This window comes from Leptonotus elevatus, chromosome 13 (genome assembly GCF_054856555.1).
Source record: "Leptonotus elevatus isolate MCC_2025b chromosome 13, RoL_Lele_1.0, whole genome shotgun sequence".
Lineage (NCBI taxonomy): Eukaryota > Metazoa > Chordata > Actinopteri > Syngnathiformes > Syngnathidae > Leptonotus > Leptonotus elevatus.
This window is the reverse complement of record NC_141251.1, coordinates 12,110,707-12,128,959: the sequence shown is the minus strand read 5'-3', so window position 1 is coordinate 12,128,959 and position 18,253 is coordinate 12,110,707. Positions and strand designations below refer to the sequence as shown.

At 39.9% G+C, this 18,253-nt stretch overlaps 1 protein-coding gene across 6 annotated transcripts in view; it reads left to right on the top strand.

Annotated features, from left to right (window-relative positions):
* The window catches only part of fgfr2 (fibroblast growth factor receptor 2), a 39,825-nt gene extending 21,831 nt beyond the window's left edge, over window positions 1–17,994 (top strand). For 3 of the 6 annotated variants that reach the window (XM_086092287.1, XM_086092286.1, XM_086092282.1), the window contains 11 exons: window positions 586–730; window positions 2,286–2,486; window positions 3,633–3,771; window positions 6,004–6,125; window positions 6,894–7,004; window positions 7,869–8,059; window positions 8,571–8,693; window positions 9,970–10,040; window positions 14,176–14,313; window positions 14,597–14,702; window positions 16,453–17,994. In XM_086092287.1, coding sequence (XP_085948413.1) covers window positions 586–730; window positions 2,286–2,486; window positions 3,633–3,771; window positions 6,004–6,125; window positions 6,894–7,004; window positions 7,869–8,059; window positions 8,571–8,693; window positions 9,970–10,040; window positions 14,176–14,313; window positions 14,597–14,702; window positions 16,453–16,617 — 1,512 coding nt within the window. In that variant the 3' untranslated portion in view covers window positions 16,618–17,994. Of the gene's footprint in view, window positions 1–585; window positions 731–2,285; window positions 2,487–3,631; window positions 3,772–6,003; window positions 6,126–6,893; window positions 7,005–7,868; window positions 8,060–8,570; window positions 8,694–9,969; window positions 10,041–14,175; window positions 14,314–14,596; window positions 14,703–16,452 lie in introns of all 6 variants that reach the window. The other 3 variants (XM_086092283.1, XM_086092285.1, XM_086092284.1) reach the window with 3 other exon arrangements.
* Window positions 17,995–18,253: the final 259 nt, after the last annotated feature.

The window sequence follows — 18,253 nt, the reverse complement described above, 5'->3', positions numbered from 1 at the left end:
CTGGGCTTCAACCCTGACCTGCTGTTTTGTGGCGGTCCTATCGGTGGTCTCTTGGTGGTCCTGGGTCCTCACGAGCATCTCTCCCCTAATGTTACACCTTTGCGTTGCAGCTGCTGACACTGGCGGAGCTGCCTAACTAAACACTAAAATTGCCACAGCACACTCATTTGTTTCTTATCTCTTGTCTTGTATGCTGTGTCAATATGTGGTGTATGTAGCAGTTCTCTCCATGCTCTCTTGTGTTTGTTTGTGCATGTCCCTGGTCTAATGTCGGCATTAGACTGGCCTCTAGTTCTAGTCTCTTGTTTTGGCTATGGGATGTTTTATCTGGTTATTTGTTTGCCTTTAATTTCATGGTTTTTGTTTTGTTTTTTGGGGGGGTTCTTTGTTGTTGTTTTGTCCACCTCACCCCTCAACATCTTTACTCTAGATGGGAATTCAACGTTGGATGCCACCCTTTTATTTCTTTCTTGGTGTTTTGGGTCTCATTATTTTTCTTCTCTCTCTGTCCTCCCCCCGTTTTTCCCCTCTTATCATCGACCCTCTCCTTCTTCTTTTCCACCTCCTCCTTCTTCCTCTCTCCAGACCGCGGGTGTAAACACCACAGATAAGGAGATAGAAGTTCTCTACTTGCCCAATGTAACATTTGAACATGCTGGGGAGTATACGTGCTTGGCGGGTAATTCTATTGGGATCTCCTATCACACTGCTTGGTTGACGGTGCTTCCAGGTAAATACACGGTTTAACTGTCCTCTCCTTACATTTCTATCACGGTCCAACATGTTTGGGTTCGAGAAGGCCACCCTTCCCTCTGGAGTTGAAGTCACATATAGTTGAAATGTTCGATGACTCAGTTGTACTTGCATGGTCGTAACCCAAGATAGTGTTATGCAAGAGCGACAAGGGGCATATATTCTTTAATATAATCTGGACTGGGAAACTGTTGAAAGCCCAAAGCAGATAAGAGGGTCGTTTACTGACAAATTATTATAACTCGGGGACGGAAGTTGAGCTCCCAAAGCAGCTTGAGTGTCTCCAGGCTCCAAAGGGAAGGGAGGATTTGTCTCCCACCTTCTCTTCTGTCACATCTCGCCTGCTCCTTCAACAAAGCATTTCGCGGACACATTTTGGTCGTCAGCAACTCTCTTTTCCCGGCTCTGATAATTGTCGTCTTTTTGAGACTTTATTTCTTCTTGAAATAAAGAGTGAAAGTTAAAGTTCAATATATGCATGGAATTCGGCTTTACTTTCCAAATTATCAGAGCCCAAACTCAGTTTATAAAGCAAAACACATTTATGTGAGTGCTGTGTTGTTTGCGTTCATTAATCAACTTTTGTGATGTCATTTCTGTTCACTGCCGCATTACAGGCCTGTAATTGTGCATATGAGACCGATACCAATACTCAACTGTTGAGTAGTCACTGATACCAAGTACTAATACCACTCTTACTTTTTTTGATACATAAAGTTTCTAAAAAATAACAATGACAGATAATTTTACACCTAAGAAATTATCTGCAATTTTCTTTTCTTATCATATCTATTTTCTAGCTCTGTTTCAGTAGTTTACACCTTGCTAAAACTACTAAATACAAGAATATTTCTATTTTAGAACTATATGAAAACAGGGTCACATCAGCAGAAAACTAGTATCATTAATGAGGAATAAATATTTTTTCTTACAAATTGTTAACGAGAGATGAGTCATAATAAAATGAAGAAAACAAGCAATGCAATTATGGGAATAGTCAAGTCAAAATAATATCAATAAAACTCAAATTTTATGAAAATAATGGTGAGCAAGTACATACAAGGATGTAGCCTGCTCGATATGAGTTATACGTAAATTTACCCTCGCATACAATTTTAACAGACTGCGAAATAATTAATACCCGGATGTCTTTTTTTTTCGCGAAGGAACTACATTTCTTGCACTCTTTCGTGTGTGAAATATATAAATATAAAATAACTGAGGCGTGTGTTATCTTTTTCTTGGTGTGCTCACATTATCTCCTCTCTCACATTATACACTCGGCATGCTGGTACCTGGAGATGAGCGATAGTTTCGTTAAGGTTGATGGTGACATTTACACACTAGTCACCCCAACAGCATCTGTGTTTGTGTTCGTCTTTGTGTGTGTGTGTGCGCGCACGTGTGTGTGTGTGTGTTGAGAACATGGAGAACATCCATGTGCAACAGTGTGGAAGAGCGATCAGTACTTTCCCTTTAATCAAACAATCTCTCTCTCTCTTTCTCACTGTCCCTTCCTTTATTTGCATCAGCTGCAGAGAAAAACGTGGAAACCCTTTCTCCCGATTACGTGGAGATCGCTATTTACTGCGCAGGTGTCTTCCTCATCGCCTGCATGGTGGTCATCGTGATGGTGTGCCGCATGAGGAACACGGCCAAGAAACCGGATTTTAGCGGCCAGCCTGCCGTTCACAAACTCAGCAAACAGATCCCTCTGCGGCGCCAGGTAACAGAAAGTAGATAAAGAGTTTGATGGCACTTAACACCTCTAGAGGAGCACAACACACACAAGACAAAAATAATGTTGAAAAAAAGATGATGCTAGGTTGGTGAAATTTAAATACACATTTAGAAATACACATTTAAAATATGCACTTTAAAGCATGCATTTCCAAGCTACTTTTTAAGGCATTGGTTCTTTACCTAGTTTAGGTCCACTGAACCTTTCTTTATTGAAAAATAAAATATGGTTTTTTTTTCAATTTCAAGACAGGTATAGGATTTACTGGTGAACAAAATGAACAGGGAGAGTAGCCTTCTCATTTGCTCAACTTGGTAATGCAAATCATGCAGTTAGGATGATAGTTTGTTTTAAAAACAACCGGCGTTGTTTTCTTAAAATGGAAGCCAAGGAAGGGTGAGCAGATCAAATGAAAACATCAGAGGTCCCAGAATTGAGCCCTGTGGAACACCCTACGATCCGTTATACATGTGAATTCATATTGCACATATTCATCCAACCACTTTCTTTTTTTTTTTTCTCGACATAGTTAGTATGAAGAGATTACAATAATAAAGAAATCACATGACATACCATCATAACAGCCACAAGTAAATTACCGAGTGGCCCAAATTCCCTGCTGTCCAGATAGGCCAAGCATAAGCGTCATCACCTGCAGCCAATGATGGCCAAGCTAATCATATGAGTCGGGTGTATGTCTTGCCACCCACCGAACCCCTTGGTTCAAACCCAGGTTCAGAACCACTTGTCCAATATATACATTTGTATGTTTGAGTCATGCTTTTTCTTCACGTGAAATGAAAAGGTACGAAAAAATGTTGGATGAACCCTGCAGAGACTGGATCCTGAGCGCAGGTAAGGTGAGGGTGGAAAACAAGAAGCACGGAAGGTTTCTTATCACACATTCTTGGTGTTCACTTCTTCACAGTAATCAACACAGATTCACATCTCAGAAGATAACACATGAAGTTCTGAAATCAAGCGTATTAATATGCTGCATGTGCAAACATTGCTGATAATATCAAGTACTGAAGCAATACAGATGTGTGTAAAGCAACTCCTCTAGCGATGCCCTAGAGCTTTGTCTGTCCTTTGAACCCAGATAGTGGTGATCAGCCAATCTCTTTGCATCTGTAGGTGTCAGCTGACTCCAGCGCTTCCATGAACTCCAACACGCCACTCGTACGCATCACCATGCGGCGGAGTTCTGCACACGATGACCCGATTCCCGAGTACGACCTTCCTGAGGATCCGCGGTGGGAGTTTAATAGAGACAGGTCAGCACATTTGATCATTGTCCAATTTGTCGGAATATAAATCGTCCTTTTCAATTGGTCTGCTTGACTTAAAAAGAGAAATTAAGTCAGAATTTTTTTTTCTCATTATTCTAAACATGGTATTCTGATTAATATTGTGTTTGTGGAATATGAATTAACCAGCAAAAGCGGCCATTTTGCCACTTTCGATCAACTGAAATTGACATCACAGTTGCTCAGTGCTCAGGTTACGACCAATCACGGCTCACTTTGTGAATGTCACATGACCTAACTCAGAAAACAGGTGAGCCGTGATTGGTCGTTAACTGAGCCCTGAGCAACTGTGATGTCATTTTCAGTTGATAGAAAGTCACAAAATGGCCGCCCCTGCTCAATTCGTATTCTACAAATGCAATATCAATCACAATGGGCGCATAAAACATCATTATTATCACAACATATAAAAAAAATTGATTTGACTTCCCCGTAACCCTTATTATATAAACACAATAAAACAACAGCAGCCCTGTAAACTCATACAGATTCGTATATTATGTTTTATAATAACAAGCAAAACATTTTTTTTTTTTCGTGCTGAATCAATGTCTGTGTATTTCTATTTGGGCCTTTATACTGCTCTTGTCGCCCAATGCCTGAGGGATCATGTTGGAATTGCAGAATGCTGAGGAATGCAAACATTTGCGGCTTGTGCGGAGGAAAAAATAACATCAATTATGTGTGGCTGTATGGACAGAATGGTGGCCATTGAGTGTGGCGAGCGTGTGTAGACAGATAGGGGATTGTGTTACTGTGGCAGGCTGCTGGCCTTGGGTCCCGGACCTATCTCGGCCTGCAGTGTGAGTTTACATAGCCAAGATGTTGAAAATTAGGGGTGGGTCCAACACTTGTCAATCAAAATATGAATGAAAACAAATACAAACAACTAAAACTATAGATGGCTGTCAGTGTCAATGGAAAGTCTTAATCGACTTTATCCTATTTTTTCACCACTTACACGCGATTCTATCTAAAAGCTTACGTGTGAATTATACTTCACTGTAACAGTTTACATTTACAATATGGCATGCCAAACATAGGTAATTACATTTCCATATGGAGCTGTAGTGAAGTCCGCTGGTGTGGCAGCAACTTGGCAGCTGTCACCCATCACAAGTTAATGTGTCTGGGCTGGGAGAGCTTTGTAATGGCACAAATAAATGCATATCGGCATGTGCCAAAGCATGGTGAACAGTTTAGAAAGTGAGTGCCTTCGCCAGGCTTTATCAGATTTTTGCAATGTCCAGCTTTCTAACAACTGGTCTGATAGCAGTCCGTGTGCCAATGAAGCACTCACCTTCGTTTGTAGCTAAGCTGGTGAAAAAAGGTTTAAAAAAAATAACTAAATAAAAATAAAACGGTTTCAACATTGCAGTTTTTGGGTCAAAATTTGGATAATAAGCCTACACATCTGACAATTATCGTTCTCACGAAAAGATGACTAGGAAAAATGGAGAAGCCATGCTAATTGCTAAGCTAACCTAAGACTGACACGGCTAGCGCACTTAACACCAGAATTAAGTGTTTGGGGTGATTGATTCCACGTTTCGCAGATGTCTGGCTGGAAACACGTTAAGGGCGGAGAAAATCCAACTTTGAACAACAAAATACCAGGCAGAATAATAGAGTGTCTAGACTGCGGAGAGAAACTCTCTAACGGAACCAGAAATTAATTACGTTAACGTCAAACGTTTGCGTTAGACTTTTGAGGTCTGCACAATAAAAACTCTCAAATCACATTACAGTAGATTTTTTTTAAATGTATTTATTCATTTATTTATGTTTCAGTTTGGCTTTGCTTCTAGACAAGAAAATAGAGTTTGCTGTTATACACAATGTGAATTTAAGAATTTAAGAAATGAAAACTTCATTATATAGAAAAGAAAGCCCATTGTTCATTCGTTACATTGTCACATTTTTCTTGTTTCATCAAACCTTTGTTCGGGATTAACCGTATAAAAAAAGGTACTCCACACATTTAGAAAGTTGCAACTCAAATTAAGTCATTGGTTCGCAAAACTGCTCCACGAAGAAAAACTTTTTCGAGCCATGCAAAGACGAAGCAAGCTTGATTCTTGCCCTCTTTTACTCTCATGCACACTCCATTTTATTTATTAGAAGTGAGTCACATCAATTTCTTCTACTCTGTATTTCGTCTCCTGATCAGAGTCTGTGTTTTATTGCGTGCGGCTGCAGGTTGACCCTGGGCAAACCACTCGGCGAGGGCTGCTTCGGCCAAGTTGTAATGGCAGAAGCTCTTGGCATTGATAAAGACAAACCCAAAGACGCTGTAACTGTCGCTGTCAAAATGCTGAAAGGTAAGTAGGTACTGAAGTGAACTATAAACGCCTGACTTGGACCAAAAATCTGACTACAGGGATGCCTTTTATACCACTTCACATTGTGTGGGCAACTTGAGCACCTTTAATATGGGGATATATGCTCCAGTGAGAGTTCATTGCAGGGCAAAGCGGAGCCTGGGGGAGTCATTACTATTTGTTATTGGTGCTTGTAGAATGACACCTATGGGGATGGCGGGTCGGCTAGGTAAGGGTGAGGAGTGGTCACATAGCTGACCCCAGAGCAGCAGCTGGCTGGAGCTCATTCAGCACCCACACAAAGACGCGAGTCACATTGCTGTTATTGATGAAAGCAGCAGCAATAGTGGGGAAAGATCAGGTAAAGCAGCACAGACCAACCCCGTCTATAGAAATGCGCTCTTTAGTTAAGCTCGTTATGCAGAGGAATTCCGGCAATGTCATTCTAGCTGTGCGGATACAAGCACTCTCCTATGAAAAGTGAGCTCGTGCAGAAGATAATGAATCCAGATTGAGCATCTTTAAGTCATTCTGTTCTCCTCCCCTTGGCATCGAAAGGATGCTCCTGTAGTCCGCGCGAGGAGATCCCCTCAGTGCTGTAACTTTAGTCCACATTGTCTGTCAGCTGCGTTTAATCAAAGCACTACAAAACAAGGTGCTGCCTGACTGGCTGACAATGAGCTCCGAGCCAAGGGTTAGAAGGACGGCAGGACATGGGCGTGTTTGTTTTCCCTGTGCAAGTTTCCATCATTCTTCTTCTGCTTTTAGATGACGCCACCGAAAAGGACCTGTCTGACCTGGTGTCGGAGATGGAAATGATGAAGATGATTGGTAAACATAAGAACATCATCAATCTGTTGGGGGCCTGCACACAAGACGGTAAGCAAAAGGTCCATGTCTCTAGGACAGGGATGGGCAATGCATGATTAATTAAATATATAAAAAATATATAATAAATAAATATTTATATAAAATATAGATTTTATATAAATATTAAAATATATATATATATTTATTTTTATTTAAACAACTTCCCAAAATTATTATTTTTTTAAAACAGATTTTATTTAGCATGAAGTGGTAACAATTGCGGGAAAATCCAACATGTGAAAAATGTGAAAAAATATTCATTAATCCATGTCTCTAGGACAGAGATGGGCAACACATGACTAATCCCCCAAAAAGACGGGGAAAAAAAGAAAAATATGCAAATCTGTGGGTGCCAAACTGCAAGTGTAGTTTTTAAGTTGTAATATCACTATTCACCATCAGATGGCAAACGTTTTAGTTGCCATCTAATCTGAGCCTTAAACCCGTATCCCACTGAGGGGTGAACGTTTGAAAGGGGGAAAATGTTGATTTCTCGTTGGGGTTCAAGGTTGCACTGTTCTCTAAATGTTTTCGCAATATTCGCTACACAGTTTTAAGGAATTGTTTCTTTAGTTTTGCTCAATTTGGCATTGCAAATCATGCAGTTAGGACGCTGACACCCATCACTCAATTCAACTCTATATAGCACTTTAAAACAATCACCACTGTTTTCTTAAAATGGAACCCAGGGGCAGCAGATACAATGAAAACAGCAGAGGCCCCAGAATTGAACCCTGTGGAACGCCATACACTTTGTTTACATGTGAACTCATATTGCACATATTTTTGCGACCAATTTCTTTTCTTGCTCAACATAGCAATACATTATTGAAGCACATTCAACAAGTCCATGCCGTCTTTTGACCAATGCAGGCCCCCTGTATGTCATCGTGGAGTACGCCTCCAAAGGTAACCTCCGGGAGTACCTCCGAGCCCGCCGACCCCCCGGAATGGAATACTCCTACGACATCGCCCGTGTCTCTGACGAACAGCTCACTTTCAAAGATCTGGTGTCTTGCACGTATCAGGTGGCACGCGGCATGGAGTACCTTGCATCACAAAAGGTAAGCAAAAAATAATAATTTTGTTGCCGTAGCGATTGTGTTGTATGAAGGAAGGTTTTGCTACGGCAGTGAGTCACTGTGGGAGTTTAATCTTTTAAAAACATTGATGTCACCCCCCTGTCCAACCCCGTCATTGTGTCTCATCCCATGACAAAGACCCCTCTGTGTGGAGGAATTGTATTTTTTTTTTTCCACAATAGTAGTGCAGCCATGTTGTCCAAAGACAGCCTCACGCTCCCGCTCACTGTTGGAATGCGACACTCACTCGCACACGCACACACACACATTCTTGCACATGCGTGATCTACTGATCTGAGGCGGATCACGCATGTAGCAAATGCGGAATCCAAACTTTTCAGACTTTTATTCAGGAGATTTTAGAGTTCATTTATTTGTAGAGTGACGTAAATGTCTTTTTCGTTTCTTGCCCTCATTTTTTCCATTTTGCACCCCAACCCCCACCCCCCCCCCACCCCTTCACCCCTTTTTTTTCTCACTCTCTCCATCCTAGTGTATACACAGAGACCTGGCAGCCAGGAATGTCCTGGTCACAGAAAGCAACGTCATGAAGATCGCTGACTTCGGTTTGGCCCGCGACGTCCATAACATCGACTACTATAAAAAGACGACCAATGTGAGTCACAGACGTGCATGTTGCACACATGCCATCCAGCTCTTTGAGGGACTACAAACTGTGATTTATTCACCCATCCTTCAAATTCACTCTCTTCCCTCATCTTTCTTTTTCACTCTTTTCTTGGATTTGTGTCTTGGCAGAAGCCGCAGGTTCCCAGGCAGCCTGTGAATGTCGGGATCCTGTAGACTGCCTTGTTTATCCCTCTCCCTCCTTTAGTTTCATAGGCACTTATACAATTAGCCCGAAAGAGGGGGAGCAGTTTAAACATAATTGACAACTGCATAGTGGCCCGGTGGCGTCTTCCTTTCCCACCGCAGAGCGGCCCAGTCCGCACGCCCTCATTTCGTATGCATGCTTGCCTTTTCATCCCATGCACGATCATGCTGAGAACAAGCCGTCAACAGCAACAGTTGATGTTGAGAGAGTAATGATGATTATGACAATGGCAGCCGTGATAATGATGACCATCGCTTATGTTACATTTGGACAGAGCTGCCATTGTTTTGCTGCTTTGAATTCGTGTTGGCGTACATGATTTTTTGGGGGGGTCATAAAATCTTTATCTACATGTGATTGTGCTTTTTATTTTTTAAATATAGGTGTTAACAATATACTTAGCTAATGCCCTTGCATGTGGGAAAGGCGAGCCACAGTTGCAATACAGTGTTTTGATACCGATTGTTTCTTTTGTGTTTTTGTTCATATTTCTTTCTTTTAATGATTAATCCACAACTAATTGATTATCAAATTAATTGGTAATTATTTTTGTCAATAATTTAGATACATTTTTGATTAGAAATTCTACAAATCCTCAGAATTTCAGCTTCTCAACAGTAAATATTCAGTAAATAATGGTAAAAAAATCGCCTTCTTTCTGTTGTCCTGACCAATTATCTTTGATTTGAATCAAACTAAATCAGTTGACTTTACTTTGCAAAGCAATGATCAACATTTTTGGTACGGGCCAAACCTGAATCATAATTCATTTATATTTTCTGCACTGTTAATTTGAAATAATGTCCTGTTTTGCAAATTAAAAAAATTTTTATCGGATAAAAAAAAAAACTATTAATTAAGAAACTCATTGAGATAAAAAATTGTTAGAACAATCTAAGACAAACAACAATATATTTATGCACAAAATCCTCATCATACTTTCAATAAATTCAACAAATTTGCTAAAATTACATTGCCCAATAGCAAAATGCTGATCGGGCCAGAAATGAAAATGGATTGATCATTTTGTGAAGCTTTACATTTTGTTTGTCTACAGGGTCGTCTTCCTGTCAAGTGGATGGCTCCCGAAGCGCTTTTTGACCGCGTCTACACTCACCAGAGTGATGTGTAAGTAATACTTAACAATAGAATATTAGTGATATTCATACAATCTGTACTTTTTACAGTTATGCAAACAATGTCTTGGGTTCAAGATGGAGGCGAGTTGGAGGTGTTTGTTGGGTGGGTGGGGAGCTAGCAGCCTATAGGGAGCCAACGCTGGCCGGTTTGTGGCAAACGTGAAGCTTTCACGCTAGACTTGTAGCCAATGCCGTGTTACTAATCTGAGCAGCTTCAAAGGGCCCTGGAAGGAGCCCAGAACCCGCCAGTACCAACTCCCCCACTGATTCACATTTTGCTTCTCCGTCTTAGCTTAGAACCCCCCCCCCCCCTTCTTTTTGGGCCCCCGCACTCATCTAAGTACGGCAAAGCTGCAGCCCTGCATCCCAGTCCTCTTCCTGCCTTCCCCTCACTTTGAACATCGGCCTCATCATTTTGTAGATGCTCAAAATAATCTTTCACCCCCGCCATTCTTATTTTCATTCATCTGGCATGTGAATTGCTGACCCTTTTTGTCTCCTTTTTTTTTTTTTTTTTTTTTAAGTTCAAGAACACTCATTCTAAAAAGAGAACAAAGGGAGAGCATTACTCCTTTTTGGTGTTTGAGTCGTATGCGAGCTGACAGCGTCGTTTGAAGTTTCTGCTCCAGACGCAGGCGGCACAGGGTGCATGTGGCAATTAGGTAAATGCCTCACAATCTGACCTCAAGAAAGAGAAGAAAAAAAAGAAGACATTTTGCATCCGCATACATTTGTGTGTCTTTGAGACATAAATGCACCAGTAGCAGTCTCAATGGAGCTCTTCCAGTTCGGTTGTGGAGTCCACATCTGTAAGTGTTCATGCGTGTAAATAATATCTGCATGTACACGTGATGCCATTCATGTTCCACTGGGCTGCACCAATCAATCATAACAGGAGAGTGGACGGGAGCGCGGGCAGTCAGCTAATTACATTTTGTCACTCACTTTTAGTAATTGTTTTTTTCCATCAGCAACATCTGAAAGCAAAAGCATGAGGGCTGTCTAATTCACAGGCAACAACAGGCACAGGCAATCCCCACATGACATCAGATTAAATGAATACATGAATTGTAATGGCAGTCGTCTCTTGTTGATGCAGGCTGGTGCAGCTCAATGAAAGAAAGATGGCAGCATGGTCAGTTTTTGGCAAGCGGGTGGGAGATTGAAGCAGATTAAAACCAGATAGTCTGGAGCAGATATTCATTTTCAGTCGATGAGGAATAAAAAAAAATTGGCATCAACATTTAAAAAACAAATGACAAGCAAATTCCAACACTTATCTTTATTGAAATGCTTTTAAGCATAATTTTACTGAACAACTTTTCATATTTGCGTCAAAATTAGGGGTGCACCAATCACAATTTTCTAGCCGACCGACGCCTTCAGTGTTCCAATCTTGTTCTATTGGAAAGAACTGAACGATATCTGTGAAATAATACAAACGGGTTGTTTTAACTGCATATGAAGTAGTTCTCTCAAATTAAAATAAAAAGCCTATTAGTTATCTCAGCAGTGTTTGACTTTTTCAGACGTCTGAGGAGGGAGGTGAGATCGATAGAAAGGATCGGTTTATTTTTAAGGGATTGGCCAATCGCCCAAAATGAAGGAAATCGGCCGGCCGATCGATCGGTGCACCCCTAGTCAAAGTGCTAAATATCGGCACCGATAATCGGCCTTTCACTAATCTACATTCATTCTTCCCCTTTTCAATATCATCACATTTCTAACAAACACGTCGTTCTTGGGGTCTCCTGAAAAGTGATGATTTTGGAGGTACATGGTTTCGGCCTGACGCCAGTGATAATCTGCCTGTGACTATATGTCACTGGCAAAGAGACACAACACAGATACATTATTTTTAGTTAATAATAATAATAATAATAATACTCTTTGGACCAGTTAACTGAAATTGGATATTCATATATTTCATAGTGTTATGCTGATTGATTAATGATATGCAAGGTGAAGTGAAATGTCACACGTTAGTGCGTGTGCTTGTTAGTTGAGTCAAGGATAAGCGCACGAGGACACCGACGTGCACGGGAAACGGGGTGACACAGCGCTGAGAGGCATTTACAAAGTAGCCCAGAAAGGAGAGACGAGTGTGTCAACAAGGCAGACCAGCATGAGGCTGGTACTGCTTGTGTAAACAGAGGGAAGAAACTGATATATATCGGCAGTCACACTTGCATGTTACTTGGCACATTGTAAGATTCATCTTATGTGGGTCCAGTCTGTCTAAACTTGCCCCACATCAACAATTGAATAATAGGATCTGAGATATTTACAACAGGGAGAAGTCATGATTAGTAAATCAAAAGGTCAGTTGCCCTTACCTGGTTTTGTTGCCATTTGGGTGGTCCAGTTGGGTTTGGTGTGGAGTTGACTCCACAATGCTAGCTGTGTCATTTTCGCAGCAGGCACAAAAGCTATTGTTGAGATCAGGGCCGCAGCGGCACAAGATGAAGGACGGCATTGACACCACAAACATGCGTATGTGACACGGCGTCAATTTTGCAACAAGACTGTCAGTACTATTATAAGATTGTTGACATTTTTTGTCCATTCTTAAAGGTTATGACTGTCTAACTCAAGGCTAAAATAGATAGCACTGAGGAACCATTTTTTGGGGTGAAATCAGTTCGATTTTTATGCTGATTAAAACTAAAATTGGCATACTTGATTTCAAAATTGTATGTATTCCTTTTTCTAGCATGTCAATTTTTTTTTCTGCATGTTGATAAGTGAAATTCAACTGTTAGCTGTAGAAAGATTGTTGTAAGAAGAGCTGATTATGATTGGGCTCATCTCCAGCTGCGTGGTAACTTGTTTGTGCAGTCACAATTGAGAGCTCCCTATAGCTTAGTGCTAGCAATAAAAACAAACAGAAAGCTAGCATAGCAATTAAGAGGGTTGATGTTGTCTTTTTTATTCACCTTGCTGTTAACTTGTAATGATTCCATCTTAGTGTTTTATTTACATACAGACATATTTATTAGATTTTTTTTTTTTAAAGGGGAGCCTATGGTTAAAAAAAAAAAAAACTTAAAAACTTGACGTGATAGAAAAAAGTTTTAGATTCCGCACCCAAAGGCTTTTCTACTAACCTTGTAAATTATATTTATTTTTATACTAGTCTTTTATTTACATTTAGGGTGTTGAAATTAGTGTTTTAATTTTGAGCAAATTCAAAATTCCTTTAACGCCACTATTTTTTTCAACACGTGGTTAGTGACCGCCCCTTACTAAGCCTGTATTGGGGGAATTCCAGTCGCAACGCAGCAAACATGTCCATGTCAAAATTTAGCTGTAATAAATTGAATAATAATGCATATATTTGTGGAGACTGGAGTCAAGTTGTATTTTACAATTTTAGTTAGTTCATGTTTAAGATTAAATAGCTCTTAATATGACAACAAAATGCATGAGCTGTCACAAAGGTTTTACAAATGCAATTATGCCATCTAGTGGCAGAAAAATGACCAACACAAATCTATATCACACTCGTTTTTACAGTATAGTACATCTTTTTGATTTTAACTCAATTTTATGAATTGTGAAATTACTGTATCAATGACTAAAAGATGCAGCCATGTTTTTTTTTCCACTTTTATGTTAACAATAGTATGAAAAAATATTTTATTGCACATTTAAAACAGATATAAAATTTGCGATTAATCGTGAGTTAACCATTGAAGTCATGCGATTAATTACAATTGAAAAATGTAGTCGCCTGACACCCCAAATTTACATACAGGCACATTAATTAAAAAAAATTTAAAGAAATTTGGGAGCCTATAGTTAAAAAATAAACTTGACGTGGGAAAAAAAAGAAGAAAAAAAGAAAGAAAAAATAATAATAAAAGAAAAAAATTAATAAATAAATAAACTTGACGTGATAAAGAAACACCAAAAATCAGTTTTGGATTCTGCACCCCAAAAAAATTGCAACGAAAAATGTGTTTCCCTAGTATAATTTACCAACATTCTGAAAAGTAAGTAAACCACTTGAACCCATTTTCAAGCATTTATTTGTATGCAATCCGCATAGTCCAACACGTGAAGTGAATCTGCTGTGCCACTGTCGTTGATTGCGCCTATGTTATGTTGTCGTCCCTTTACAGGTGGTCATTTGGGGTGCTGATGTGGGAGATCTTCACCCTCGGGGGCTCCCCGTACCCCGGCATTCCTGTGGAAGAGCTCTTCAAGCTGCTCAAAGAGGGCCACCGCATGGACAAGCCCGGCAACTGCACCAACGAGCTGTAAGAGTCGTTCACATGTTCAAATCCAAACGAGCACATTGGCCCTCATACGGCGCCCCATCAGATCCATGACTCGGGTCCCGCTCGGTTTCCTCGGTCCATTCTGTCGCACAGCTGACACTGGCCGCTGTCAGTGTCTGTCTTTCATGAGAGCACAATGGCACTGCTTTGTGCGGGTAGCTGGACATTGGTCGAGTGAAAACGCAAAGGCAGTGGTTTGTGTTTGTGAAAACGTTTCTTCATCTTCATAAGTGAAAGCAACTTTTGTCTTTTTGTCCCTCAGCTATATGATGATGAAAGACTGCTGGCACGCCATCTCATCCCATAGACCGACCTTCAAGCAGCTTGTCGAGGATCTGGATCGCATTCTCACCCTCAGCACCAACGAGGTCGGTGCAGCATCGGCGCTTTTCCGCAAAGTTATTGGAAGAATTCGAAAGCGAATGTTCTGCTTTCCCTGGCACATGCGAGTCGACCTTTTATGAAAATAAAACGGAATAATATGATACATTCCAACACAGCGCAACATGAGTTTTGATCCAAGCCAAAGCGTACGCTCGCCAGGGCATGCAAGGTTCAGTAGAATGTTTCTGAAGGCCTTCTGCGCATAATCGGGGTTGCACAAAAAACGGTCCAAATGATTTGATCCATAAATTTGACTGATCATTACGACCGTGCTCCCTATAGCGAAGCCCATTCCTCTTCCTGTCTTTTGTGGCATCTGCAAGCTGAGCAGAGGAGATGGAAAGCTGTCAAAACCGATCTCGGCTCTGGAAGTCCGTGAACTCCAGCCAAAAAAAGCCCAAGTTTCATTTTGAACTTTTGAAATGTAATAAAGCCCCCTCCCACTCTCCCCTCTGCCCTAAACCATTGGCAGATGTGGAGGTCTTGAGGAATGTGAGCCTTCTTCTCCTTTTGAGCTGAGAAAATGGAAGCCAGTGCTCTTTTCTGCAAAAACCACAATAAGTCGACTCTCTCGCTAGCAGAGCCACCAAAAACGGACCACTCGAGATAATCACAACCAAATTCTTTTGGACAGCTATTCTGCTTTTTTTTCCATGAAATCTTTTGCATCTATTGTTGAGATTATTTCAACACTATCTATTATGCATCATTTATAAATAAATAAATAAATATCATTGGCTATAATTTTTTCCTTGGATATCGCATTTAAGTATTTACAATAAGTCTTGGAAACACATTGACAGATATAATATACAGTTGTCATTAGCGATGCTAGATAACACTTTTTTTTTTTTTGCCAGATACCATTACATATACTCAACACTTAGTAGTAGTTACCGATACCAAGAACCGATACCACTAGTAGTTTTGATACGTACATTAAAAAAAGAAAATAAAGAAAATTTGCCCTTAAAATTGTATAAATGAATGCCAATTTTCTCAAATTTGTAATTTGAAACTGATTGTAAAACAGGCACAAACGCATGGCTGATACTCGATACTCACTCATCAACAGTTGTCATATTGCACAACTTTAAGGTATCTATTGTGCCAACATTATTGCACAAATATAAAAACTATTAAAATTGTCATTGTCACTGATCAGAAACACATCTCTATGGTTTTGGCCATTTTCATACAAGCAGGCAAAATCAGTTAAGACAACATTTGCCACACCCCTTAAAGGCACACATCCAACACACAAATACTACAGTAATTACACAGCTTTTTGTCCTATCGTGTTTATATAAAATACATTGCAAATACATTTTACCTAGGAACGGGCGAGTACCGATGCCATATATCAGTATCGGGTGATACCTGACATTATTATTATAAGGTATCGTACTTGTGATGGCGTAGATACAGCCATTTTATAATCAGGAAGTATAAAATAAAATTGCCATTAATTGCATACAATTTTAAGGACAAACGCAATATTAAGATATATAGGTGTTTCTTTAAAATCCTCTGTCATTGTTTTTTTGGGGAGAAATTGTATGTATCAAAAGTACTATTAGTATCAGTACTTGGTATCGGTGACTACTCGAGGTGAATACTGGTATTGGTCTGAAAAAATCAAACATCCTTAATTTGACCAAATTGAGCATTATCCCCCTCTATCCCTCTTGTAAAACACGTCCCAACCTTTTGTGTGTGTGTGTGTGTCAACAGGAGTATCTGGACCTGTGCACCCCCACAGAGCAGTACTCTCCCATCTTCCCCGACACTCGCAGCTCCTGCTCCTCGGGCGACGACTCCGTGTTCTCACACGAGCCCTTACCGGACGAGCCGTGCCTCCCCAAGTATCAGCACATCAACGGCAACGTCAAAACATGAGCTCTGGCTGCGCTCTTTTACGGAAAAGCCAAATCACACTCAGCAAAGACACAACTGTCCTGAAAGTCTCCCATTTTGTCCGGCTGATTTACGGACCCCTTTGGGACCAGGCTGGCAGCAGTGCTGTTGCATGCACGACATCCTACACGCCCTCGTGTCTTATGAAGAGGATGGGGGCCCGACACAAGCTGAGCTTCTTTTTTTTTTTTTTGATGGATGAACTGACATTCTGAAGGGTCCTTATTGCTCAGTTTTCATATTAACAGAGACTCTTTTTTTTTTTTTTTTTTACATTTATATTTCAGTTTGTACACACCGAGGTTTGGAATGTACAATATTTGGAGACCTCATTCCAGTGGCTGGCATTCCAAGACTTTCATTCTTTTCCTGGAGGAATAATGGACCAATATGAAGTGAAAGAAGAGGAGTAAAAATAGGAAAAGGACTAGCGAGACCAAGCGTCGACTAACAAAACCGAGGAAGAGGAACGCGCACGTAGAAACCGCTTTCCTGTTTATTTTGTAATATTGATGCCTTTTTTTTCCCATTTCTCTACCATTTATTCTAGAGGAAAAAAATACACTATAATGTGTAGTTTTGGGTATATTTGTAAATATCTTCAAATATGTATAAATATATATTATATATTTACAATGAATTATTTTTTGTATGGACTCAAAATAAAAGGTACTTACCCCACCTTACGCCACTCCCCTCCACCCGTCTCGGAGTAATAGGCAGGTTTGCACACAGCTTTTCCTCACGAAACACACACACGCGCATCTAAAAACCTGTCTCACACTCACTCAGTAACACATGGTTCAATATCGGCTTTCAGGGACTGAGGTAGCATGTTAATTTATTGACTTGTGATGTTTGTATTAATGAGTAAGTCTGGAAAAAGAACAAAATCAATATGATGTTATTAATAATGAAGATAATATCTAAATAATCCTTGAAATGTATGCTAATTTAAAAATGATCTCTGCAGTAATGGGGGGGGGGGTGGCTTATTTTTAGTGGGTTTGACAGAACTGTGTTTTATATATGAATGTGAATATTAAGTTAAATTTTTGGAAATTTTTACATTTTATAGCAAGCTAATTCCTTTCTTATGTCTTTCTTGATGGCATTCTCTATCCAGACCGCTAACACTTTCTTCGCTTTACTTTAGGAAGTGAACGTTTTCTGGATTTAGTTGAAAGACACACTAATTATGATCTGCTGCCTCTTTTAGATGAAACCAAGAACACAACTTGACACAATCGAACACTTAAAGAGTATCAAATCTGTGTGGTTTTATTTTGTACTGGACCAACATTAAGCTGTTCCGTTGCAGATGTACCTGTCGCATTTGCAAATAAATCATTAAAACCACATGCATCTTTTTCTCTGAACTTGCTTTTTTTTTTTTTTTTTTTTTTTTTACCACTAATAGTGGGTCTATTCAAGATCTTAGAGTGATTTCCAAGTGGTTTGTTTGCTGTTCGAAGATAATGGAGAGGGATGATTTACACAACAATAGTAGTTAGCTTATGCTATTAGCACGACAAAAAAGATTGCCATTTTCTTTCTTTTCAATGATACAAAATTATAATTTGACATCTTAACCAAGAATATATATTTAAAATGTATT